At 41.1% G+C, this 27548-nt stretch overlaps 2 protein-coding genes and 1 pseudogene across 2 annotated transcripts in view; 2 read left to right on the top strand and 1 right to left on the bottom strand.

Annotated features, from left to right (window-relative positions):
- The first annotated feature begins 688 nt into the window (after positions 1-688).
- Ccdc174 (coiled-coil domain containing 174) lies at positions 689-20610 on the top strand. The gene is made up of 11 exons (XM_048438388.2): positions 689-809; positions 3358-3462; positions 4564-4664; positions 8608-8666; positions 11298-11472; positions 14261-14356; positions 15053-15195; positions 15661-15755; positions 17717-17849; positions 18800-18952; positions 20050-20610. The coding sequence occupies exons 1-11, from the start codon at positions 768-770 to the stop codon at positions 20325-20327; spliced, it is 1380 nt and encodes a 459-aa protein (XP_048294345.2). The 5' UTR covers positions 689-767; the 3' UTR covers positions 20328-20610.
- LOC125403195 (small ribosomal subunit protein uS17 pseudogene) lies at positions 5211-5757 on the bottom strand (annotated as a pseudogene).
- Positions 20611-23980: 3370 nt separating the features above from the next.
- Fam194c (family with sequence similarity 149 member C) overlaps positions 23981-27548 on the top strand; it is a 63946-nt gene continuing 60378 nt past the window's right edge. The window contains exon 1 of the mRNA XM_085686739.2: positions 23981-25177. The gene's annotated coding sequence lies outside the window, so the exon portion shown is untranslated. The remainder of the gene's footprint in view (positions 25178-27548) is intronic.

Here is a 27548-nt window from a genome sequence, read left to right as displayed (position 1 = left end):
CTATTCTAAAAAATCAAGTTCCAGGTCAGTAAGGAATACACAGAGAGACCCTGTCTCATAAACAGATCGATAGGTAGGTAAATAAGTTGATAATAAATATAGATTGATAGATAGATAGGCAATGTATTTAAGATAGATAGATAGATAGATATTTAAAAATTACAGCTGTAATCCTAGCATTTAGGATTACAGAGGCAGGAGAATTGTTGCAAATTTGAGGCTACCCACGTCTACATAGTGTAGTAAAACCGTATCTCAGAAAAAGACAAGAAAACCAAATAAAATGGCAGGTTTTTTTCCTCACAGCCCATTTTCAAATAATAATTTGTTTTCCATTTTTACTAAATCTTCTTTGTTTTCATGAAGACATTTGAGTTTACTTAGCCCTCCTCAAGATGGCGCCATTCTTTTCCATCACCTAAGCCTCTCCACTCAATGTAGTATCTGTTGCAATGCAAGCTATTTTCCGCCCGCCTCAAGACGACGACAAAGCTATCTCGCCTCACTTTCTGCTCTCTTCAAGACGACCACAACGATCAACTTCAACCCTAACGAACTCCTGACCTTCTCAAAATGGCGACAAAACGAAGCGTCACCTCATAATGACGCTTTCAAGATGGCGTCGAGATCGTAAATCTGTGTCGCAAAATTACGCAAACTCAGCGTCGCTGCAAAGACACTTCCGGTTCCGGTTCGGGGCGGGCTCATAAGGCCTGACAGAGGCTGAGGGAAGGCTAAGTGTTGTGATCCGGTATCCTGGCGGCACGATGGACCGAAAGAAAAAACCTTTGGACGTTACAGCCTCCTCGGTGAGTTCGAGTGCGGCTTAGATACGTGCTCTGAGTTTCCCCCGCTTTTCTTAGTCGAGAATGACAACCTAACCTGTACCTCACGCAGGTCAGGAGCCTGGACTCACCGTTTGACTTTCTCTCCGCGGGGAACCTCGACAGTTCCTTATTCATAGGATCCTGAGCCCGGTTTCGGCAGGCACCTGGACTAGGCTCGCTCCATACACAGGTCCCGAAAGCCGTCCTCCCCGGGATCTCAGGGTGCATCCTGCGGGTCAGTCGCCACAGCCCAGCCAGGCCTCGCTGTCTGCGGGGACCTGGAGGACCTGTGCCCTTCCTGGCATCTCCAATACAGAGATTCGACTCCCCGGGACTCCAGAGTACCTAGGGTCCCCCTAGCAAGATCCAGACAAGTTAGTTAGTGACTTGTGAGATGGGCTGCCTCGGGCCACAAGAGCTGACAGGATGTAGGGAGTTTTGCTAACATAACCACTTTGAGCAGAAAGCTTGTAAATACTATACACATTTTCGTACGAGCGCTTCATGTGCATGCTACCATTGAGTCCTCAGATGTGCTTTAGGATATAGGTGCAATTAATGGTCACTCCTCATGGGTGATAAAGGTGACACCCAAAGGTGATCCTGGTTTCCTCAATTTACATACAGGTTTGTCCTGTGAGAACCCAGGTCACTGAGCTTGATTGACTGCAAAATGTTTGTTTTTCTATTACCTTAGAACAAATTGCCTAACCGTTGACTCAAACTTGAATTTACAAAGACTATGAGAATATAAGAGGAAAACAAGCAGTGTTGGATTTAACATTTTGTCAGAATTTGGATTCAGTGCTTAAACACTAAATTCAGCAGGGTGTAGTTGCACATGGTCTTTACCCCCAGCGTGTGAGAGGCCAATCTCTGTGATTCAGAGGCCAGTCCGAGCCACATAGTTTCAGCGTAGCCTGGATTACACAGTGAGACCCTGTCTTTAAAAACCAAACTAAAGCCAGATTATCTAGAGGATAACATTTTCAAAAGCTACAATACAGATGAAATCCAGGAACTGGTCATTTTGTGAGCTTAAATCCAGAAGTAGTTGTAGAATAGAAAAACATATAACTAGATAATTGATGCATTTAAGAGGAGTTAAAAGGCAAACTTTTCTCCTTCCTTCCTTCCTTCCTTCCTTCCTTCCTTCCTTCCTTCCTTCCTTCCTTTTTAAAGAATTTTGAATATTGGGTCCTGGAGTGAGACTCCTTTATACTGTTAAAATTCCTACCAGCAGTACCTTTAAATAAATTTCTTTCAAATGGAAATCACTGAACTCAGTCCCCCCCCCCCCCAAAAAAAAGGTATGGGGCTGGAGAAATAACTCAGAGAGTGGTTAAGAATACTGACTGCTCTTCCAGAGGACCCTAGTTTATTCCTAGCACCCAGATAGCAGCTCACAACTTTCACAATTTTCCAGAGAATCTGATCCCCTCATGCAGATACACATGCAAGCAAAACACTACTGCCCCAAACATAAAAAAGGAATCATTTTTTAAAAAAGATTTATTTTGTTTATAGCTGTTCTGCCTGCACCTTCATATGTGCAACACATGTGTGCCTGGTGCCTTCAAAAGCCAGAGGAGGGCATTGGATTCGCTAGAACTAGAGTTATGTATAGATGGTTGTAATGGTTGTATGCCACATGAGGGTTCTGGGAACCTAACCTGAGTCTTCTGCAAGAGCAGCAAGTATTCTTAACTGCTGACTCATCTCTTTATTTAGCTCCTGAACTCAGTCATTTTTATTTTCCTTGTCAGCCAGTAGTGCCTGATTTACAGGTGCCTGTATGTATTACCACTTGCCATCACATCATTTCCTCCCTCTTGTTAGGACTAATACAGCAGAGAGGTAGGTGCAACTATTTGCCCAGCTGCCTCATCTCTTCACCTGTGCTCCCCCATCACATTTTCAAACCCTGTGATTCCTTTTAAAAACAAACTAAGTCCCTGGGCTGGGTTGGCGCTTGCCTTTTTTCTCCTCAGCACTTGGTAGGCAGAGGCAGATGGATCTCTGTGAGTTTGAAGCCAGCCTGGTCTACAGAGTGAGTTACAGGACAGCCAGGGCTATACAGAGAAACCCTGTCTCAAAAAAACCAAAACCAAGCCAAATCAAAGCAACAATAACAAGAACAAAAAAAAAAAAAAAAAAAAAAAAACAAAAGCAAAAAAAGTAAAGCTTTACCCTGTACTTCTGGTCATGTGTCCCACAAACAGAAAGTACTTCAGAAGTTAGTTGGATCCTATCTATACCTGTAAGTAGATTTCATTTGTTTACTATGTCACTTTTTTGTTGGCAGAAAAAAAAAAAGAGCCTTGAGTAGTAAAAGTTGGAGTAGAACTAAATTTGTAGCAAAACTACAATGAAACTCAATGTTGTTTAATTTTGTGTGGAGTTCTATATTTAAGCTTGTGTTTCTTGTCCATGTTCAGGAAGCCAAAATTTTGGAGAATTACAGTTGCTTAGCAATCCAGTCACCTGCCAGAGTGAATGAAATATTGTTTACTTTCTTGTTTTATTCTAGTTGGTAGATCTTAAGGCTGAGCTCTTCCGAAAACAAGAAGAATTCAAACAAGAAAAACTTCTAAAAGATTCTGGAGTCTTTGGAAAACCAAAGACAACTAATAAGGTAAAAATACCTCTACTGATTCCAAATATGGGAGAATTGCATTATAAGTTTTTGAAAAATGTCAGTGGTTATCTGTAAATAAGTAAATGTAAAGAAAAAAGTCTCTGACTTATAATTGAACATTTGCATAAACTTTATTAAATATTAAAATTAGTAAGATTATTTAATATTCTTTAAAAAAGACTTATTTTAAGTATATATGTTGTGTGTGTACTTATATGTATACATATGTCATGCATATATATGCCATCTTTGTGTAGATGCCCTCAGAAACTAGAAAAGGGTGTTGAATCTCCTGGAACTGGAGTTATATGCAGTTGTGAGCCAAGTATTATGGGTGCTGGGAACTGAACTCAGATCCTGTGCAAGAGCAGTAAGCCCTCATAATGAATGCTAACCTATCTCTCCAGTTCCTATATTATTCTTTAACATGCTATTAATAATTGGGTTGTTCACATTCTCATGGAAGATTAGCATGTATTTTGTGTCCAAATAGAGATAAACAACTGTAAAATATAGAAATAGACTTAAAATATGAAAATTTTTAAGTGTTTTTTAAAAATTTTATTTATTTATTTATTATGTATACAATATTCTGTCTGTGTGGATGCTGCAGTCCAGAAGAGGGCACCAGACTCCATTACAGATGGTTGTGAGCCACCATGTGGTTGCTGGGAATTGAACTCAGGACATTTGGAAGAGCAGGCAATGCTCTTAACCTCTGAGCCATCTCTCCAGCCCAATCTTTTAAGTGTTTTAAGACTTTTATAGGTAATAATCTGCTTACTATATTTCTTTGTATTCTGCTCATATCCATTAGAATATTGAATGATGTTGTAATCAGTCATGGGTAAATGTCAGTTGAGAAAGTAACTCAGTGAAGTTCAGAAAGAAATTCTTTAGATGATTTAGGAGTTTTCTTCAGCTCCAGCTTTATCATGTGCCTGTCACATCTGTTGTAAGCTGTAAGTTAGCTGTCAGAATAAGTAGTTCTTTGATGATTCATGAGATCCAAGGATTTTCTTTCCATTTTGATGCACACAAGTTGAGACTGCTTTGTGATCACGAGGTTTTATTTTGTTCTTTTGACTTATTCTCCAGAAGCCAAGTATCTGGACCAAGCAGAATGCTGGTGTTTCCAGTCGAGCAGAGAAGGATGCTGAACAGAAGCTTGAAGAGCAGAAGACTTTAGACAAAGCAAGGTAGTTACACCTGAAAGGGGGTTTCCAGACCAAGAGATAAATGTTTAGTTGGTACTCTTCCAGATGTACAGATCTGATAGACATCTTTCTGGGCAAATGCTTTATGAATGTAAATACAGTATCCTTTGATATCTGAGGGGTGTTGATTGGTTCTGGGATCCTACTCTTCCTCAGATACCAAAGCTCAAGATGCTCCAAATAGATAAACTAGTGTGTGTGGTCTGTGAAAACATTCAATATACTCTAAAATCTTTTCTAGATTACTTGCTATGCCTAATATGGTGTCAGTACTTTGTAAATATGTTGTTATTCTGTGTTGTTTAGGGAATAATGCCAAGAAGGAAAATATGTACAGACAGAAGCACAATATATATTAGCAACAATAACATTGTTTTGGAATATTGTTTCTTTCCAGGTAGTTGAATCTGGAGATATGGATTCTAGATGTGGAGGCCCAGCTGTCCCCTAAAAATGCTGTAATTTACACATATCTGTTGTCTTACACAAAGAAAAAAAATTGAGTTTAGAAGATGAAGTAGGGTCCTGTTTTAAGCTTTTATCACATACTAAATATATCAATTTTTTTAATTTGGGAAATAACTTTGTTTGTTCTGTTAGTTGGCCAGCGTCCTCTCAGAACTTCTGGTTCTGTTTCGTGGTGCTGGCAGCCTTGATGATCTTGAGCACATTGAAGAATACTGTCTTAAGTTGGGCCTACATCTTCCCATGTTGATAATGTCACTGGTCTGTACGTTCCCAAAAAGGGGACAGGCAGACAGATATGTTCTTGTCGTGCTTCTCAAAGCAATTGTACTTTTGGATATAGTAGATATAGATCTAGATGATGACAGTGGTCCTCTGCACCTTCATCTTGGTCACAACACCAGACAGGATCCACTCTCGGATAGAGATGTTATCAGTGAAGAGGCATTTTTGTCTGTTTAGGTGCCTTGGATGGCCTCCTTGAGCATGTTGAGCCTAGACTGATGTTCTTGTAGTACTAGGGAGCTTTTCCTTGCCCATAGAACCACTTCTTGTTTTAAAAGATCATGGACTGCTTTTGGTAAACACACTCGGTCTGAATATCTGACATCTTTCTGACAGCCTGAGAAAAAGAAAAGGCTATATCAACATTTTTTGTTGTTGTTGTTGTTGATTGCTTGTTTGTTTGTTCATTTTTTTGAGACAGGGTTTCTCTGCATAGCCCTGCCTGCCCTGGACTCACTCTGTAGATCAGGCTGGCCTTGAACTTAGAGGTCTACCTACTTCTGCCTCACTAGTGCTGGGATTAAAGGGTTGGGCCACCACCACCTGGCCTATATCAGCAATTTTTTAAAACTTGCATTTCTAGGGATGGGATCCCAATGGTCTTGTCCACTGAACCACATCTTCAGCTTAACAATTTTTTTTTGATTTTTTTTGTTTTGTTTTGCTTTTTTGAGACAAGGTTTCTCTGTAACTTTGGAGCCTGTCCTAGAACTAGTAGGTTTCTTGTAGACCAGGCTGGCCTCGAACTCACAGAGATCCACCTGCCTCTGCCTCCAAAGTGCTGGGAGAAGTGTTCATGGACCCTACTCCCCATATTGGGTTTCTTTACCCAGCCTCAATACATGGGGAGATGCATAGTTTTATTGCAACTTGATATGCCATGTTTTGTTGATACTCTCAGGACACCTGTCCTTTCCTAAACAGAAATGAAGGAGTGAATTAGGGGATGGGAACAGAGGGGGTATTAGGAAGAGGAACTGGGAGGAGGGGAGGGAGGGGAAACTGTGACTGGGATGTAAAATAAATAAATACATTTATTTATTTAAAAAAAGAGTCCCATGGTGTGTTCTAGGTTAGGTGATAGGACATTAGTATTTAGAGACCCCAAAATTTTCCTCGCAAACTAAGACTATAATTTGAAGAAAGGTAAAGGGAACATTCTAATACCTGTTTCCTAAATTCACTAATTAATATATTGTCATATTTGCTTTCCTTTGTCCTTCTGCCACACCTGTAGAGGAAGACTTTTAAGTGTCATGATAATTTAACTGTGAATATTTCAGTATATATCTATCTGAACAAGGACATTATACTACTATATTTAATACTGCTGTGTGCTCATATTTCAGATTTTACCATTGTCCCAACACATCTTTGTCCTAAATAGGTTTTGTAAAAATTCAAGATTCACAAAGTGAGTTCCAGGACAACCAGGGCTATTACACAGAGAAATTCTGTCTTTAAAAAATCAGGGAAAACAAAATCGGGATTTAAAAATTATATTTCATTCATGCCTATAGTTCTCAGATCTCTCCACTTTTTTTCCCTTTTTTTGTCAGTTACCCTGCTGACATTTTTAAGTGTTCAGGTCAGTTTTTTTTCTGCCATGACCCATGTCTGAATGAGGTTATATTAAAGTTTTTTTGTTAAGACTGCTATGTAGTCTTTGTGTTTTACAGTGAATCTTATCTAGAGATTCATAATTGCCAGTTTGAATCATTATTGGTAATGAGTTCAATCACTTGCTTAGAAAAGTCTGGTAGAATTCTCTTCTATGAAGATGCCCTTTCTCCTATGTGACTAATAGTAACCTGGGGTGGGAAGCTTTGAGACTAAGTATCCTGGTCATTACTATATTTCCATGGGTGGTTTGTATTGTTAGTAAGCTGTGCTGCTGCTGAATTATTCATGGATTTCCTCTGCTTATTAGCTAGCATTCTTTTGTAAAGAAGAGGCAGTAGTCTCCTGTGCCTGGAGAATTCTAAGTTGTAACATCTGCCATGATAGCCATCTGCTTTGGTACATGATAGGAACTCTGCAGCTTCATTGGACTGGGGAGATGTATCAGTTGGTCAGATAATTGCTGTACAAGCTTGAGGACCTGATAGATTTGTAATCCCACTGCTGGGGAGTAGAGATCCCTGGGGCTTACTGTCCAGCCAGCTTAGCTTGTTTAGAGATCTCCAGGTCCTACTAAGAGACCCTGTCTCAAAAACAAGGTGGTTAACTCCTAAGGAATGATACCTAAGGTCAATCTCTGGTCTTTACATGTACACTGACTGATACTTGGGCACCCAAAGGAATACACATGGAACCACCTTGCTAACTTATATAACAATGAAGATGAGATGACATTACTTTGTGTTATCAAGTTAATTTTGTGGCAATCTGGAGAAGCAAAAAAGAAAAAAAGATTTTGCTTTTCTGTCAATCTGGAGGCGCTGAGACACAGAAAGGAAAAGTTAAGTAACTTGTCATAATCTTGTGACCTAGGGTTTTTGTAGCCTCTTTGCCCTATTAGGAGTTAAATTTCCCATTGTGATTAATGAGATCATGACACAGATGGCCTCTTTGGGGCTTCTATTTTTAGGCAATTAGAGACTTCCTGGCCCTTTTAGCTTGTTACTACTTGCTAAATGCCATCAAAATTATGTGAGCAGCGAGTCTGCTTTGTTGACATACCCGGGTTGTTGTCTTATTTAGTATGTAGCTTCAGTGTATTATTTGTGATATTGAAATAGATACTGTCATGTTTTTAACAAATTAAATTGGTATAAAGAAATATAATAAGCCACAAATGACCAGGACCTAAAAACACTATGGCAAAGAATCTTGCCTTGAGTCAGGTGATCCTTTTGGCAGACTAAATAGAGAATGTTTATATACATCTCTCTTGTCACATGAACTTAAGTTGCATTTAGCCGCTAGGTTGTTGGAACCTTAACTCAGTGCATCCCATTTGTTTACTCCTCAGATACTTACTGAGCAGTTACTCTGTATCAGGTATGGCTTTTGGTTCTGCTTTTACTAATGAAGTAGACAGTCAGCACCTGTTGTGCCCATCTTTTCATGACAGGCCTCAGGGGAGGTGTTAACTGTCAGCTGTCAGGCTGAAGTTAGTGGCAGAAGGGACAGTTATAAGACCATTTCTAATTCTTGTCTGTTTTTCTCCTAGGGAAAAATTGGAAGAAAAGGCCAAATTATATGAAAAGATGACTAAAGGAGACTTTCCAGGTAAACAAATGTTTATTCGTATTTCTTTACTGTCTACAGTTTGTACAGATCCTCAGTATTATATTATCTCTTTAAATGATTCTAAGAGGGAGAAATTTAAAAAACCAACTCAAAACTTTAATTTCAGTGGTTACATAGAGATAAGAAAATATTCAGTAATATTCCAGTGGTTCACTAGGTGCCAGGCAGGGACAGGAGAGTATAGGGAACCAGTTCTACAGCCCTCACAGCAGGCCTCATCTGGTGGAGGAGGAGAGCACAGCACCACAGCACCAGGAGACAGTTTAAATAGACCAGCCTTGCATGTACGGACATCCATGCATATGAGAAAGATAAGGTGTGCCGAAGTATGGGTTATGCTGCCTCTTTTCCTGTTGTCTCTCTATTTTCAGTTTTATCTCTGTGATGTGCTTTTTTTTTTTAACTTCATGGTTTTGCCGTACTGTATTTGTGTGTGTGTGATGTGTAATTGTGTGTATGTTAGTGTGTGTGAGTGTGAGCATGTTCATGTTACAGCATAGGTATGTATTATGTGTTGATATTCACCTCCTGCTTTGTTTAAGGCAAAATTTGAGGGCTCTATTCTGCCTCCCATCTTGCTGCTATAGGAATACTGGGATGTGCTACAAACTAGGCTTGATGTGGGTTCTGGGGATTCAAACTCAGGTCTTGATGTTTGGACAGCAAGTACTTACACACTGAGTCATCTCATCTCACAGTTTTAATTTTTAGTTCTCTCCTTATATTTAGCCAGTTGGGAAATCTTTAATTTTTCTTTTTGCTAATCCCTTGCTCTTTTTGTTTTATCTCCAGAATATTTGTTCCCTTTCCTCTTCTCTTTGCTTCCTCTATTTCTCCATTTTCCTTGCCTCTTTCCTTTATCATACTTATTATTTCTATGTACCCTAAGTAATTTTGACTTCATGGCGTATTCAGTTAGTAGTTGTACAATGTGCTTTGAATTGGTTTAGAAATTTGTAATAATTCCCTTTTGTCATACCCCCCTGAGATAGCAGAATTCATAGTTGGACAACTGTGTAAGAAACTTTCTGGGCCAGTGTACACACCATTGGCAGGAGGCAGAGAAAGCAAGTAAGAATTCAGGAAATTTCTAGAAGAAAATGGGCTTTGACTTGGTGAGCTGGAGGAAAGGATCCTGTCGAGGAGAGTGGTAATAGTGGATCTTCAGAGTGGGGAGGACTGGAGCTCAGCAGTTCTACCTTGCCTAGCAAATAAGACACCAGTGGGTGTGACCATCATTTGCCTTTTCTCAGACTGCATCATTTACAAAGTTGGGGGCTATGGTGACAGTGCTACATTCTAAGAAACAAGATGGCCATTCCCAGGATGCCTCACTGGTGTATACCTCTACACCTCACCTCTCAGAAACATACCTCTTCCCTTTTGAGATACTATGTGATTTTGAAAACTTATTTTATTCTTTTTACTCTGGTTCAAACTTTTATTGTTACTGTAGAAACCCAGAGACTGGAGAGATGACTTAACAGTTGAGAGCACTTGCTGTGCTTTCAGAAGAACAGAGTTTGGTTCCCAGTACCCATGTACTCACAACTGCCTATAACTCCAGCTACAGAACTAATGTCCTATTCTGCCTTCTTAGGGCACTAGCACTCCCATGTACCCCTCTCCCTCATATGTGTAATTTAAAATAAAATGAAAATACAATAATTCAATCAAAAGGAATGTGTTTATGGACATGGGGTTTTGTCAAAGCCAGCAGCCCTACCCTCTGATCCTTCTATTGTACCTGTGTGTCTGAACTGGTTAAGTCTTGGAGCCTTAGTTGTCTTCAGTGTAGCACTGTAAAGGGGGATAGCACCACCACTTTGGTCATAGGGAACCCAGTGTCTGTTGTAGTTCAATCTCTGGCCTTAGGGAAAACAAAGCAAAACATGTTGAGTTCATCCCTGTAGAATCTAACTCCAGGCCTTGCTTGAAAACGATGTCAACTTGTGAAAAGAACTCAAAAGATGTGTGTGTGTGTGTGTGTGTGTGTGTGTGTGTGTGTGTTGTGTGTGTGCACACATTTGAGACAGTGTCTCACCATGTAACCCTACTGAACCTGGAGCTCACTATGTAGATCAGGCTGACCTTGAACTCACAGATCTACTTGCCTCTGCCTACTTAGTGCTGTGATTAAAGGTGTGCACACCATGCCCCAGCTTCAGAGGATACTGTTTACCTGCATTAGGACCTTCAAGCACTTTCTACCACACATTAGTGTAAGAGTTAAATGATGCAACTCATATATTTAGAAAGATCTGTTACATCACAGCAAGAAGGGTCCACTATTTTGATAGGGAGAAATGCTGTTTTGCTTCTCTTAGACATCAAAATCAGTGACTGTGTTGTTTTAAATGGTCCTATTGCTCACACAATGTATTGATGAACAGCAGGAAACTCAAAGCTTTTTAAAGAGTATTATGGTCTGTGTTATGAATGGCCTATTTAAAGTTTTCTATCAGGTGTTTTGTGTCTGTTGTCTCTGTAAATTGTCCGTGATGAAGGCATTGACTGGTGAACGAACAGTCAGGCAGTAGGGCCACTTCTTAATTCCAGCTATGGTTTTCTTTAATGTAAAGAATCCATAAATTGATTTTTGTGTTCTAGATGAGGAAGTGGAGGACATGTACCTTGTGGATTTCACACAGAAGATCATAGACAAACGAAAAGAAATGGAGGTGCTTGGTGCTACTAGAGAGTCTCGAAATGCAGAAGAGAGAGATGATGATGAAGAATTTTCTGAAAAAGACATACCTCCTCCCCAAGACCCCAGCGAGGAGTGGTGGGTAATATTGGAGCTTAGATCAGTGTGAGCCCCCCAGACTTGCTTTGACTTTTTGAGAATCATTTTGCTTGATGGTATCACATCATCTTTTCTTACTCTGCCTGGGTTTTCTGTGTCCTGAGACCCATCCCCTCTAACTTAGGTTGGGCTAGTGTTGTATAGATTTAACCACACTAGTGGAGCGGTAACATCAGTGACTGCAGATAAGAACTGAGCATCTGCTGTGCCCAGTGTGGTGCCAGGCCCACGAATCCTTGAGCAGTGCATCAGTATCCTGCTCCCCTTACTACCATGCTACTGCTTTACCTGCATGTCCTGGTTCAGATGTCAGGTCCTGGGAAGTGGTCCTTTTTGAGTCCTGCAAAAGAAACTGGCAGGGTAGGCACAGTAAGCTATATTCTAACTACATTTTTTTTTTTTTCTGGTATTGAGGCGTGGGTTCCAGCACTGCCTTCTGCCTGTGTGGACTTGATAAATTTGCAGTTTCTCTGAGGCCTAGCTTCCTTCCATGGAAAGTAGAGATGCAGTGCTTCAGTGCACAACTATTTCCCTTAAATTCCCTCATGGAAGCAAGTGTGTTCCGTTCTGGAAACATAAGCAGATATTTGCAAAGCTCTGTTATTGATATTTTCCTGAGTTTTACCTGTACATACATAAAGGATGGAGGAACCCAGCCTTTTATAGATCAGAGTACAAATTCCATAATGGTGTCTTTTATGCCACTTAGACACTTATTCAGCAAAGCTTGCCATTACTTAGATATCACTGATGCTCTTGTTCTGGGGGATTTCTTAGAAGCTGCTCAGGACTCTTTGTAGATTTCTTAGCCTTTTGCTAACTCCTTTGGACAAGTATTTATGCATAAATAGAGATGTTTTTACTGCTGTAGATGGCAGAGAACTTTTCTGTTCATAATATGGAAGGTGTCCATTGTGGTCCATACTTTCTTACCTTTTGAGACTATTGTGGGGGTAGGCATATGGCTGTATGCCACATGGAACCACAGAGAACACAGCCTCTCTGTGCCTTTCTTCATCATCTGTAGTCTAAGTACTTGATTCCTCTTCTGAACTATTTTTTGGGTCTTACACTTTATTTATAGTTGACCCACTCTAGATCTTATTGTCTGCAAAACATCTGAGCCATACTTTTGTTTGTCTGGTTTTTGTTTGTGTGTTTGTTTTTTAAGACAGGGTCTCTCTATGTGACAGCTCTGGCTGGAACTTGCTCTGTAGGCTAGGCTTGCCTCAGACTCACAGAGATATGCCTGCTTCTGCCTCCCAAGTACTGGGATTAAAGGTGTGTGCCAACACTTGCCGGTTTGCTTGTTTTTATAATCTGCTTAAATTGTGTTTTGTGGCATGCACCCCTCCTGTTTCCCTAGAGCCCTGTAGAGCTAGAGTACTCAACCCTCCTTGGATCACCCAGTTTCTCCAGGTTTACACTGGGACTGTTCAGTGAGCAGTTGCTGATGAGCTAGAACCATTGCTGACTACTGTATTCCCTTTGCTGGTGTTTTGTGTGTTTTGGAGGCCTGCTCCAGAACACAATAGCTGTGATTGCTTTTCAAGGCAGAAATCTCATCTCTTTTGAATGGTCTAATGTCTTTTATTTATTTTTCTTATTAATATCTGTAGGATTACAAGCAATTTGTCAGCAATTTGAAGAGTTTGGAGGGCAATTGAAGGTGTCACATGATACCATATGGTGCAGTGAGACGCACTGCAAGCAATTCCCACACTTTTTTTGTTTTTGTATTAAGCTCCAAAATTGTTACTGCTTGTAAATCTTTTTGTTAATTAAATTCCAGGTGGTGGGAAATCTTTCTGCAAAAATACTGTAAATAATTACATGGACCATCTGGCTAGATTCTCCCCCCCTCCCCAATTCATTTAAAAAAAGGAAAATGAAGTTGCTGCTTTATATAGTTGTAGGTTTGATCTCTTCTGACAGTCGTCTGTAGGAGTGGATTTCCAAGTTTTTGGTTTTTAAAACATGGGCTAACAAGGAAATCAGGATCACTTGAGAAGAAAGAAATTGCAGAGCTAGCTGAGTCTGACCTTCATCGCTTTGCTAACTTGCTTCACACATATATTAGGTCCTTCATTGTGTGTTGTGCATTCTACTACAGACTGTGGGAGATTCCTTGCCTATGATAGCAAATATAAAAAATCTGTTTCACTGCCAGGCAGTGGTGTCCTTTAATCCCAGCACTCGGGAAGCAGAGGCAGGAAGATCTCTGTGAGTTCGAGGCCAGCCTGATCTGTAGAGTGAGTTCCAGGACAGGCTCCAAAAGTTACACAGAGAAACCCTGTCAAAAACAAAATTCTGCTGCACCATAGTACAAAGGAGATGTTTTCTATGAATACCTTTTGTGTTGTTAGGAAATCTCAGTGTTTTGTTTAACCTTACTGTGTGCCCAGCTTGCCCTGTCTCCACTGTCTGCTTTGGGCAAAGAGGAAGAAGGGTATATATTGTTTGTCTTGTTAATTAAAGTGGGTCCAAAAATTACCATGACTTACATTAAGAAACTCCTAAGATTGCTGGAAAGAATGTGTCAATTAGAATTAGAGCAGTAATAGAAAAATTGAGGTTTTGTGGAGGGCACAGAAAGCTTATTGGATGTCATCTGCTAATTAAGAAGCCTTTTCTCTGTGTTAGTGGTCCCTTGGCTTCAAGGTTCTTGGTAACAAGGTATGTAACGGCATTGCTTCTTTAAGTGCCAACTCCCTGACCTAGTGATCTGCCCATTGTACTAACGGTCTTCCCAACTTCTCACTTTCAGGGTGGATTATGTAGACTCTTTGGGCCGATCTCGACGCTGCATGAGAAAGGATTTACCAGATCTATTGGAGATGGATAAAAATCTTCAGGGAAGACTGTAAGTTTAAAATGTGACCTTTGTTTGGAACACAGCCATGGGGATTGTCTCGTGGGAGAGGCTTCTGACTATTTGTTGCTCTGCTCTATTAAGATCTTTAATGTGTAAGACTATTATATACTGAAGCCTGTAATGATTAACGTGTTCAGACACTCTAACTTTGCTCAGGGAACAACCTGAATGTCATTATTATTTATTAATTGATTTTCTTTTCCTGAAACCCATTTTTCAGGGGAATAGCGGGGAAATGAGTCACGTTATTTCCTGGGCTGGCCTTGATCTAGGTTTAAATGATTCTTCTGACTTAGCTTCCCAAGCAGGCACTCTGTTCTGGTCATGTACTTTATAATTGCTGAAAGGGATGAGTAGACCTGTGTGAGCCTTCCTGTCTTAGGTATCTTGTGAGTAAGCCTGGAGTAAACACACAGAGGCCACAGCACAAACCATGACCACCTGCTGGGACAGGGAACTCTAGCAATGTCCATGTCTCTAGGCCAGAGGCCATTCAGAGAAGTCCAGTGGTTCATCCTTCCTGGCTAGGCCACTTTCCATATGTCAACCAGGACAAGTCTAGAAAGGAAGTTGGTTGTCTTGAACGCTGAGGCAAGATCCTATCATACTCATCTATAAGTCTGGTAATTAATTGTTGCTGTTTCATGGCACTCACCTGAACATAGGTTTCTGTTTCTCTCCTAGTTTCGTTAGTCCTGCTAATGAGAAAACTTTATTATCTGAAGACATGAGGAAAGAACTTCAGCGCCAGCAATGGGAAGAAGAAGAAAGGGAGGCTTTGAAAAAGCCAATGGGCCCTATCCATTATGAAGACATTCGGGAAAATGGTATTGTTGATTGGGTGGGGGAGGGGTATTTGTGTGTGTGTGTGTGTGTGTGTGTGTGTGTGTGTGTGTGTGGTGGTGGGTTTTTTTGTTTGTTTGTCCCTAGCCAGTAAGCACAAAGCCAGGTGCTGACAAAGCAGTATCTCTGATGCAGTCAGATTGTGCATTAGAGGGTGAAATCATCCTCTTTGTCCACAGCCTAAGGAAATTAGGGGTCTCTTCCTAACATGTCTGTTAGCCTAAGAATTTTTTCCCAGAGAGAAGAAGATATAGCCAGGGACGAGTAGCCTGTCTATGTGTCTTTCACTTAGCCATTTGACTTTTTTGCTTTTTCTTAATCAATTTTTTTTTTAAATTAAACTTGTGCTGATATCACTGTGTGTCTCTTTTGGTTTGTTAGGGAACTTGCTGTAAATGTGGTTTGCTAATCAGAGAAATCTAATGTTTTGATACTTTTGATTATTTCAGAGGCCCGACAACTTGGTGTTGGATATTTTGCCTTTGCCAAAGACAAAGAATTGAGAAACAAGCAAATGAAAACTTTAGAGATGCTTCGTGAACAGGTATAAGTTAAATTTAAGGTTTTTGTTAGAGGTTTGAATAACTTTCTTATTGATAGGTCATGCTTTAAAAAATGTAGTAAATCCAGATATGCATAATCAAGCTTTGGGCAGAGAGAGAGTCCAAACTGAAGATCTCCATCAGGTCCCTCCCCTTGGAGCTCAGGAAGCCCCTTGGAAGAGAGGGAGGAACAATGAGGAAGAATGGGAGCTAGAGGGATTGAGGACATAAGAATACCCAGTTCACAGAATCAACTAAGCAGGACTCATGTATCATGAATTCTAATTGGTCTTAATAATAAATACCCAGAGTCAGATATAGGGGTTAATGCTGAAGATCATAAAAGCAGAATCCTCAGACCAAAGGGGCGATTTCTGTCCCTACGAATCCTCAGACTGAATGCTCTGTCTACGAAACCTCAGGCTTAAACTGAGCTCTTGTCTCTTCCCGCCACATATTCCTCTCTCCACTCAGCCATATTACTTCTGTCTCCATCTCCATCGTGCTGGAATTAAAGGCATGTGATTCCAACTGCTGGAATCACCTTCGTATAATCTCTGTTTCTCTTTTAGACGGATTCAATCTCATGTAGCCCAGAGTGGCCTTGAACTCACAGAGATCTGTCTGCCTCTGTCTTCTGAGTGCTGAGATTAAAGGTGTGTGCCACCACTGCCTAGTCTCTGTGACCAACTAGTGGTTTAGCTCTGCACTCTGATCTTCAGACAAGCTTATTTGTTAGATCACAAACAAAATACCACTCCAGACTCATACAGGCTCACAGAAACTAAAGCAGCAATCACAGAGCCTGCATGGGTCTGAACTGGGTCCTTTGCATATATATTATGGTTGTTAGCTTGGTGTTGGTTTTTTGTTTTGTTTTGTTTTTGTGGGAGTGGGGGTATCTGATTTTTTATCTGCTTCTGGGACCCTCTTTCTCCCACTGGTTTGTCTTGCCCAGCCCTGATGAGGGTTTATGCCTAGTCTTACTGCATCTTGTTATGGCATGTTCGGTTCATATCCATAAGAGGATATGAACCTTCTTTTTTTGAAGGGAAACACAAGAGAAGTAGATCTGGAAGAAAGGGGATTTGGGCTGGGGGCTGGGAGAAGGGGAAGGAGGGGAAACTAGTCAGGACATATTTGTATGAGAGAAGAATTTAAAAAATGTAAATTGAAAATTGATATTCAGAATGCCATTGTTGGTTACATACAGGTAATTGTTAAATTATTGTGGGTTTTTCAACTCTAAAATTTTAACTGTACTTTGCTAGGTTTTGTTCTTACTAGTAATATATCTGTATATAATGTGTATGTGTCATGGCATGTGTGGTGGTCAAAGTACAACTTTAGGGAGTTGATATCGTCTTCCATCTCTGTGTTGATTCCAGCATGAATTGTTACCCACTGAGCCATCTTGCTAGCCTTGCTGTTTTATTATTACTATTATTATTTTTGTGTGTGTGAAGCTCTGCCTGCATCTGTGTATGTGTACGATATGCACATGTGGCTCCTATCCAGGACATTGAACCCCTAGACCTGGAACTATGGATAGTTGTAAGTTACCACGTGGGTGCTAGCAACTGAATCTGGGTTCTCTGCAAGAGCCAAAGTATTCATAACTACTGATTCCAGCTCTCAGCCCTGCTGTTTTAAGTCTAGTTTCAAACATGGCATTTTGGGATGATCTGGGTGAGGAAATAGGAAGCTGTGTTAAGGGATTAAGGAGCAGAAGAGAACTGAATGGCTTTCTTCCATGTGGAGGCTTCCATAGGGCTCTATGAGTTCTCATTAAGCTTCCTAAGGACATTCCTTTTCATAGGCCACCATTTTCAGGGTCTTGGGGAGAGCTGCTTAGATGTGCTGTTAAAATTAATTAGCACTTTTTTAAAAAAGAGAATTATTTCATCATTTTAAACAGAAATGTGAATTTGACTTCGAGTGAATAATTTTTTGTTCTGTTCAGACAACAGATCAGAGAATAAAACGAGAAAACATAAAGGAAAAGCGAAAGGCTATGTTAGAAGCAAGACTTGCCAAACTTCGACAAAAAAAGATTAAAAAATCAAAGGAAGATGGGACTGAAGAAGAAAATAGAGGTATTTCATGTCTTAAATTTCTGACTTTCACAGGGAAATTTTATATCTCTTGGTGTTCACTAATAGGATTACAGTGTAGGAATCGGCAGCTTAGTTTTATCTCTAAATATCATGTGCCTTTGAAGTACCACCAGGAACAATTTTTATTATTGTTCTTAAGTATTTCCATTTACTTATTTGTTACTGTATGTGGTGTGTGAGCGAGTGTGGGTGAGTATGTGTCAATCAAAACACAGGTACGGAGGTTAGAGGGCAGTTTTCAGTAGCTTGCTTTTTGCTTTCTTTGTGAGATCCTTGGTTCAGAGTCAGGTCATCAGGTTTCCTTAGCAGGCACTCTTACCCACTGAGCCATCTCACTGTCCAGGAGCAGTTTTTATAGCTAGAATGATTTGGAATGACATTCTCATGTTTTTAGGCAATAGACAAGACACATTGAGTTGCTTCTTATAATGACAATTTAGTAAACCAAGACTTAAAAGTTTGGCTGTATACATATATAAGAAATAAAGTTTTTAAATTTAAAAATATAGACAAAAATATAAAGCTACATATTTGGGGGGGTACCATGGGATGTTTTCCATAACTGCATATATTATGTGATAAAAATCAAGGTAAAGATGTGACCAACTGCACAAAGTTGTCCTCTGACCTACATATGCTGTGGCAGTCACACCCACTCACATAGAGAAATAAGTATTGTCATACTAATGTCTGTCTAATCAGACATGCTTGCTGCTCCCATTAGCATTTGCTTCAAAATTAATGTTAAATTTTTATTTTTTGTTTTTTGTCCTGGAACTTGCCCTGTAGATCAGGCTGGCCTCAACTCAGAGATCTACCTACCTCTGTTTCTTGAGTGCTGAGATTAAAGGCGTGCACCACCACCTCTCAGCTTAGTATGTTAAATTTTAAACCCATGGTAATAAGGTCTTATTTCCTTACAAAATTAGGTGGAGATGTTACTGTGCTTTTGCCATCAGAACCAAAGGCTGTACCTGCTCCACCTCCTGTGGCCCAGAACAGCAAGGTAGAGGTCATCATCCAGGAGCGGAAGGACACCAAGCCTGGAGTCCCACACATCCGAGAGTGGGACCGCGGAAAAGGTGGGGAGGAACTTTTAGGTCTGAAAACTTCTAGTGAGGCCCTTGGAAAAGTAGTTTTTGTTTAAATCAAAGTAAGATTCTGGTGCGATTATATTTTTATTTTTTTATGGTGTAGAGATGAATCCAGGGCCTTACACACGCTAGGAAGAGCTCTGCATCTGAGCTCCATCGTCAGCTCCACAGGGAGTCGTAGTACTCCTGAGGCTTACGGAAGTCTCTATCCTGGACACTAGTTGTTTATACAGGGAAATGGGGAAAATGTGATCACAGAAGACCAGCATCTGCGAAGGCATTCTGTCCACAGAATGAATACATTTCTGAAAGTTACTTGGCAAGTTTAAACCCATATTTTTAGGTGTGTCTTTACGTTCTGGAATGTAACTTTTCAGGAACTGCTTTTAAAGTATGATGGAGGTTTGGTATTCTGAGGAAATCTGTCTTTAGCCATCCTTTGTGTTTGTTTGAAAGCTTACCTGAGCTTCTGTTGTGCGTGCTCATCTTTCTAAGTTTTCACCAAGGTGCCCACCACAGTCTTCACTGCAGCAGACTGTGTTTTATGCCTGTTTTAAAGATACTCAGTGGAACCTTAGCTCCTGCTGTTGGAGCTGACAAGAGAAATCTAAGAGCCACTGTTCAGATCGGATGAGTCCCTTCTGTGTCCTCCAGAACTCAACAAATGACAGACTGCTTTGATGTGAAACACCTACCATGTCAACTTCAGCAAATAATTGATTATTTCAGTTCTCTGTAATTGTAGTGTCCTTTAGGCAGTTGCATGAGCAACTTAGGCAGGTCCAGAGCATGTCAGCCTCTCTACAGAATATCTTTTTTTTTTTTTTTTGAGACAGGGTTTCACTGTTTAGCTTTGGCTGTCCTGGAACTCATTTTGTAGACCAGGCTGGCCTCAAACTTACAGAGATCTGCCTATCTCAGCCTCCCAAGTGCCAGGAATAAAGGCATGTGCCACCACCGCCCAGCCTGTGGTAGCTTTTAAATGCATATAAGAACAGAAAAATTTAAAAAAAAAACTGAAAAATTATAGTAAACTTGACTGGTTCATAATTGTTTCTAATAATATTCTTTCTTATTTTCACTAGAATTTTCTTTTGGGTACTGGTCGAAGAAGCAGTCAGAACTCCGGGCTGATCGAGATCCTGAGTTTGCCCCACCATCGAATTACTTTGTGGGTCAAAAGAGAACTGGTGCTTTGAGCAGCCAGCCATGGAGCAAACCGGGACCAGCACCAAGCGACTCGGGGCACGGCTCTGGCTCTTCACACACATCTGCTTCTGCCTCTGAAAGCCCATCACAGGCCTCCACAGTCACTTTCCAAACCCTAGATGATATGATATCTTATTATAAACAAGTCACATGACCTTAAAAAGCATGCTATTGCATTTGTGTCATCAGAAGTCAGGATAGGACTGAGTTTTACGTCTTCCTTCCTGTCCTTTCCCTAGGATGCACAGGCTTGGGGCCAGATTAGTTAGAAGGGAGGAGTGAGTCTACCCATGGGAGCTCACTGGCTACTTAGCCGTCCATTTTTAACGCTTGGTGTAGAGGGAATTTAACTCCTCCCCTTTGTGCTGACCCAGTTGTAACACATTTGGATTTCCAGGTGTGAGAACTGTAAATACTAATCTAAAATTTGATACTGAGTAACTTGTTACTTTTTAAGGTTATTTTATATGTGTGAATGTTTTGCCTTTCTATATATGTGTGCACAACGTGTGTGCCTGGTGCCCAAAGGGGTCAGAAGAGTGCATTGGAACCCTGGAACTGGAGTTATGGATAATTGTGAGCCACTATGTGGGTGCTGGGAACTGAATTTTGATCCTCTACAAGAGCAGCCAATGTTGTTAACTACTGATCCATCTGTCCATACCCTGCAGAGGAGTGTATAACCCTGCTTCACAAACACACCTACCCATGACTTCGCTTATAGGACTACATTCCTTTCCTTTCAGAAATGCTAGCATGCTGGTATCTGTTCCACAGATTCAACTTCCCAGACAGGTAATGGAGCAATGTCAGGAGTTTTTACCTGTCCATCAGGCAAATAAGGGACTATTGTAGGAGGCAAAGTGGAAAAGGGAAACTGGTGAAATGCTAACTAAGCAGTCACATCTGAAGCCATAAGGTCAGAAAGAGCACGTACAAATCAGAGAGGGAGAAGTTGATTGCTGATCTGTGTCAACATATTATCCAGTTGCCTATATCCCTGTTTCTCTGGACATCTGGAGTTGTGCTGAATTACTTGGGCATTCCTGAAGGCTGTTGAACCTGGTTAGAAACCAGCACTCCTAGTTTTGCCAATTAGAGCTTTGGCATTGTCTTTCTCTCCTGCCTTAGTACATCCTGGTGTTTCCATTGCTTGAGTACATCCTGGTGTTTCCATTGCTTGAGGCTTCTTGACTCTCTGTAGCCTGACTTGGACCCCATTGTGTAGACTAGGTAGGTCCCTGCCTGTATCCTTATTGAATCCACAGGATGTCACTAAGTAGCGGTGTCAGAGGATTAGCCCATGCAACTGCAGACAGGCAGTCAGGAGTTGGCCGCCAAGCCTTTGTGGGAGCAGTGGGTCCTTTCCAACTCAAGGAAAGTCTCTGCAGTGCCCTGAAAGAATTGAAAGAGGTGTGAGGGAAGACCTACTCTTTGGGGTCTCCTTGATAGCTTTTTCTCTGCTCACTCAGCATTATGAGTAGAAGTGTTCTATTCGTCCTGTGATGACCCACGTGGTGCAAGGTCATGTGGCATCTAAGTGTCAGTTCCAGGACTTAACCAACGTATATCTAACCTCTAGACTGATGCACCTTTTTCTAGCACCCAGTCTTGTCCCAGTTGAAGAAAGTTACCTTTGAACTCCACAGCAAAGGGAAAGCTAGACACAATGTCATCAAGCAAATACCTCTTAATATACATCAAAACGCTAACCCAGCTGCTTTTTTTTTTTTTTCCAGAAATGACAAATGCATTCTAAAATTCAATGGAAATGCCAGGGACCCAGAATAGCCAGAGAAAAGATGGAGGACCAGACTTCTTGATTCAAGACTTTGCAAAGCTACCACAGTACAAATGGTGTACTGACACAAGAACACAGGCACATAGGTCAGTAGGGTAGAATACAGCCAGGTGTTCATGGGCAGTTGACTCTTAATAAGGGTGCCAGGACCATCCAATGGGAAGGAACACATTTCACAACATATTGTCCAGGGCAAAGCAATGAGTTTTGACCTGAAACCATATCTAAAAGGCAACTCAGGATAAACCAAAGACCCAAAAGTAAGGACAGAAACTAAAAAGTCAACCTTTATGTGGGCAGAAGTAGTCAAGCACAGCCACTCATCACTGACAACTAGTAACTGCAGGTCACATGTTCTCTGGGATTTTGAAGACTCTATAAGTCACTTTCTAATCCCTTCTTTACCACATCAATTATAAGGCTTTTTGACAAGCCCAGCTTACCTTCCTGTTTCAGTTCCTCAGATGAAACATGAAATCCACTTCAGAGTTGTTTCTCATGGAGCAGTTTTGTGTGCGAGTGTCCAGAAGATGGCAGCAGACCCTCAGAGTTCAGTTTCCTGCTCCAAAACAGTACTGGCGTCAAAGGGAAGCAAGGAAAAGTGTCACTTTTGGTTTTCTTTCTTTTTGGTAGACAGTTTTATGCAGCTCCAACTGGATATGTAGCAGAGATGATTTTGTAGTCGTACAATTTCATATATGTGTGTATATAATGCATTGCTTTTCCCTTTACCCTCCACTCTCTATTTCCTTTCACCCATAACCCTCCCCCCCTTTTTCTTACAAGTCCTTTTTTCAGATTCTATTCTTTTGTTGTCTTGTGATCCACTGATTTTATCTGAGACTGTCTGTGAGACCATGGGTTTAGTACTGTCTATTGGAACCTGGACAATAACAGTGACTTTTCCCCAAAATCCATTGTAGCCATTGTTCAGCAAGGAGAAATAGGGTCCCATGAATCCCTCACCAGTCAATGATTGCTTCTTGACAGTTCTAGTCTTTTGGAGGTCCTGAGAAGGTAGTTGAAACTGCTCTGAGATTGTATGTGCTGTCATGTATGCAGTGGCTATGTTGTGCCCTGAAGATGGCATTTCACAGCCTTCTCTGTCTTCTAGCTTTTACATTCTCTGTTCCCTTTCTTGATGTTCCTGAACTTAGGAGAGGCACTCAGCCATCACTTGTTCTCAGAACTTTGAGCACCATGTGCATAGTCAAAGAGAGGCCAAAATGTCAATATTGCATTTTTGATCCCCCATTTGTGTCTCTATCTCCAGAGTACTAGCATTATAGGTATACACCACCACATCTGGTTTATGCCTCGCTGGACTTCTTTGCATTTGGGTAATGCTAACCTCTTCTGAGTAGGACTGCTCCAAATGATCATTTACTGGTTTTGTGGTCCCTGTGCATTGTCTACTTGTTAGTGACCAAAGGACTGGCAAGTCAGTGTCTTCCAGATGTACATCTAAGACACTCTGTGACTGTGTCTTACTTGGGGACAGGAAATGGTGAAACCTACAGAACATTCCTGCATCTTATTTGTGCCTCTGGAGAGCAAAGCAGACTCTCCAGCTGAACTACACTCCAGGTCATTTTAGCTTTGTTAGAACCACATTTAAAAAGTGAAATTAGTATTTTTCTATTGATCTTAGTATATCCAGAACATCTCAGTATATAGTCAGGATACAGGGACCATCAATAGATACTCTATTTGTATTGTTTTGTTTTCTTGACAGAGTCTCTAAGTAACCCTGGTTGTCCTGAAACATGCTATGTAGACTAGGCTGGTCACAAACTCAGAGATAAGTCTGCTTCTGCCTCCCTGGTGCTGGGAATAAAGATGTGTGTGCACCACAACACCCACTTTTGGTTTGGTGTATATGTGTGAGTGCCTGCATGTATGCATGTGTGCCATGTATGCCTGGTGCCCTCAGGTCATAAGAGGGTGTCATCTCCTGAAACTATAGTTACAGGTGAAGCTGCTCCATGGGTATTGAGAACAGTTCTCTGCAAGAATAACAAGCACTTATAACTGCTAAGCCCTCTTTGTTCTTTTTTCGTATTAAGTCCTCAAAGAACACTGTATCCCACAGTGTAACTGACCTTGCATACTTATTTTTCACCAGAAACATTTTTTATCTGTACTTAGATGTTATAAAGCAGTTGAAAAAAAAAACAACTAAATTCATATCCAAGTTGTCCCAAACATTTAAGTTTTCTGATAATTGACTTGAGTGAAAATTTAAAAATTTTTTTTTTGAGATGTTAGGTTTTATCTTACACATGTTTGTCAAATGCACTACCACTGAGCTACAGCCCCAGCTTCAATTTTTAGTTCAAATTGTTATGTTATTATATGTATATTTGTGTGTAGAGTGTATGGCACACATGTAGAGGCCAGATGACTTTGTAACAGAGTTAGTTCCTCTGTTCCACTTTTACATGAGTTAATTCCAGCTCAGACTTAGGTTTCCAGGCTTGCTAGGCAAGCAGCTTTACTCTGTTATCTGGCTCTCCTTCCCCACCATTTTCTATTTAAATCAGTGAAATTGATGTGTAATTCCTTTGTTGTGCTAACCTCTTCTGAGTAGGACTGCTCCAAATGATCATTTACTGGTTTTGTGGTCCCTGTGCATTGTCTACTTGTTAGTGACCAAAGGACTGGCAAGTCAGTTGTCTTTCAGATGCACATCTAAGACACTCTGTGACTGTGTCTTACTTGGGGACAGGAAATGGTGAAACCTACAGAACATTCCTGCATCTTATTTGTGCCTCTGGAGAGCAAAGCAGACCGTTTAGGAAGAAGCTGCTTTGAGTTCCTTGCTTTCATTGTAACTTCTCTCCAGGCCCTGTGTGCATTGGTGTAGTTCATCTGAATTGATGCAGTCAATCATTCTGCTGGCCTGCAGAACTCCCAAAGGAGAATGTTCAAATCCATATACATGAGATGCATACTGTACTTAGCTATACATTTGCCAGAGACTTGGGTCATTCCCCAGGGCTGCTGTTCAGCTGGCCTGGTTGTGACATACAGATGAGGCAGTGGAATTTAGAACCTGGAACGGGGTTGGGTACTGGTCTTTACAGTTAACACAGCAGGGTAGCCACAGCATATGTGGTTCAAGTTTCCTTTTGAGCCAGTGAGGCAAGCAAGCTGAGTCAGTTATATGTCAGACTGATCACATAAAATGCTGCTTAGCCAAGGTGAGTGATGATATTGAAAATGATTTGGTGACTTAGAAAGGTGAGAGGAGACTAATGCTGACTGTGGTTGGTAAAGGCTGTGGGCATCTGCCTCCATGTTTGAAGAGTAGGCAAGTGTGGTGCATGTGAGGGCTTCAGTGTGGTGGGGTTGATGCTAATGTCTGGGAAACTGGAAAGTCAAGATGCTCATGTGAAACCATGTCTTCATAAGAACCCATATTGGGGTTGGCTGTGCATGCCTTTGATCTTAGCTCTCAAGCAGGCAGATCTGAGACTACCCTAGTCTACATAGTGAGTTTCAACTCAGCCACCGTTATACAGTGATATGTGTCTCAAAAACAACTAAATTAGGGGGCTGGAGAGATGGCTCAGCGGTTAAGAGCATTGCCTGCTCTTCCAAAGGTCCTGAGTTCAATTCCCAGCAACCACATGGTGGCTCACAACCATCTGAAATGAAATCTGATGCCCTCTTCTGGCCTGCAGGCAGACACACAGACAGAATATTGTATACATAATAAATAAATAAATATAAAAAAAACAACTAAATTAAATAAGCCCTGACCTCTGGCAGAACATTGGTGCTTTACAGTGGTTTCTTACATCCAGGCTGCGCATGTGTGTGTACAGTAAATGAGTATCCACCAATAGGAGCAGTCAGGATCTTTTTTCCTTTTAACAATCACTTTAGGTCCTTCCCTCCCTTTTTATTTTTTAATTTAAACCCATTTCTAACTGTCCTGTTTTCCTTTACTCCAGAAGCCTACGTGCTTTTGTCAGTGTGGCCTGGTTTCAAGCATTTTCTCTAGGCTGTGCTTTATCCTCTTCTGTGTCTTATTCACTGTCAGTGTTAAGCTTCCCTGAACTGAAAGCTGGTGTCCACCTTTTCCTTCCCCACCTGCTTCATCCTCTCCACCCTTCCACAGTTTTTGTGGTTTGAAGTTTTGTGAAAAGACCTGGCTCTGCTCCCTATATGGCCTCCCAGGTTACAGGTATTCTGAGTTATGCAGGACATGTGGTTTATGTAAAAATTTTCTCTAGCTCTATGGATGCTATTTTGAATTTTTAGAGAATGGTGGTCAGTGCAGTGTATAATGTAAACTAAACACCATGGGGCTGGTTAGCTTTTGTTTAAGGTTTCAGTCACTGCCTCGTTCATTAAAGTAACAAACACAAACACAGGTCAGTGTTCAGATTTGTTAAGAAGGAGCTACCAGCTAGGGCATCTTTCAGATTGATTTAACAATTGTCTTATACTGTAGCCTTCTCTCTGCCTTTGAAATGTTGCCTTGAGCATTGCTTTGAGACGTGACATCACTAGGTCATATGGACAGACATTCTTGATCTCTCCTCTCAGGAAATCCATCTCATTTGGGACTTGTTAGTGACACTGCAGTGGATGTCCCTGCAGAGTGGCCAGTTATTTAGAAGTGTTGGCACCCCAGGACTGCATCACCAGGGTTTCATGTTGAGCCTTGGCATAACATGAGGTGAAGCAGACTGCATACTAGCTCACCATGTGTGCTAAGATGCACTTTTCCATGCAACCTATTTTCTTCCCTGCTAGAGTTCTTTAGCATATCTCCACATATCCCCTCAGGTGCCAGGCAGCTCAGAGGGCAGCAGGGATGAGCATTTCTGTTCTGTCACCACAAGCCATGCTTGTACACAGGACAGTCAACACAAACCACATCCTACATCCAGTTCCTTGTATGGACATCTGTAACTAAAGCCAGAGGGAGCCAGAAAGTAGAAAGGCAGGACCAGATGACCTGAGGAAGCCTGCTTTCCCTTTGTGTATTGTTATATGCACTGTTACCCAAATGTGTTCATGGCTCAGTGCCACAACAGGAAAGAATGTGTGTCCTTCCTTTTAAATCTCAACACAAATTTGCCTCGTGTCACATGTGCCTTGCTGTTTTGTGGTATGTGTGCTCACAGCAGTGTCACAAAAAGTAGGAGTAATTTGCCTCACAGTGCTGTCATGGCCATGACAACTGTGATGTCACTAAATGATGGGACATTTCAACTCCATTGTGATCTGAAGTGGTGAGCATGCATTCTGTCATCATGAGCCCTTGGCAGTGCTGCCTGAAATGTGTGAATACACGGCAACTACAAGCTTTAGTTTAACAGGCATGATCCTGTTTCATCTGTGACTCTCTCTAGGCCCAATTGCCTCAGAGGGCTCTGCTATAACATCATGTGGTTTTTTTCCCTGCTCTGAACTGCTTGTTGCCTTCATAACTTCAGGGACATCTTTTGGTCTGCCTTCTTTTGACACTTCTTTGGGTGTTATGGTGGTTTGAATGATAGATGTTCCTCTATTTTTAGGCATTTGAATACTTGGCCTCCATTTTGAGGCACTATTTGT

The sequence above is a fragment of the Myodes glareolus genome, chromosome 3 (genome assembly GCF_982192425.1).
Source record: "Myodes glareolus chromosome 3, mMyoGla1.1, whole genome shotgun sequence".
NCBI classification, from domain to species: Eukaryota; Metazoa; Chordata; class Mammalia; order Rodentia; family Cricetidae; genus Myodes; species Myodes glareolus.
Note: the sequence above shows the minus strand (reverse complement) of the source record. Positions and strands in the feature narration are given on the sequence as shown.

Bases quoted from the DNA above. Each gene is read 5' to 3' on its own strand.
- Ccdc174 (XM_048438388.2), top strand. From the start codon at position 768: ATGGACCGAAAGAAAAAACCTTTGGACGTTACAGCCTCCTCG. The intron at 14,357-15,052 runs GTAAGTTTAAAA...TTTCTCTCCTAG, and splicing joins AAAAATCTTCAGGGAAGACT to TTTCGTTAGTCCTGCTAATG. The intron at 18,953-20,049 runs GTGGGGAGGAAC...TATTTTCACTAG, and splicing joins AGAGTGGGACCGCGGAAAAG to AATTTTCTTTTGGGTACTGG.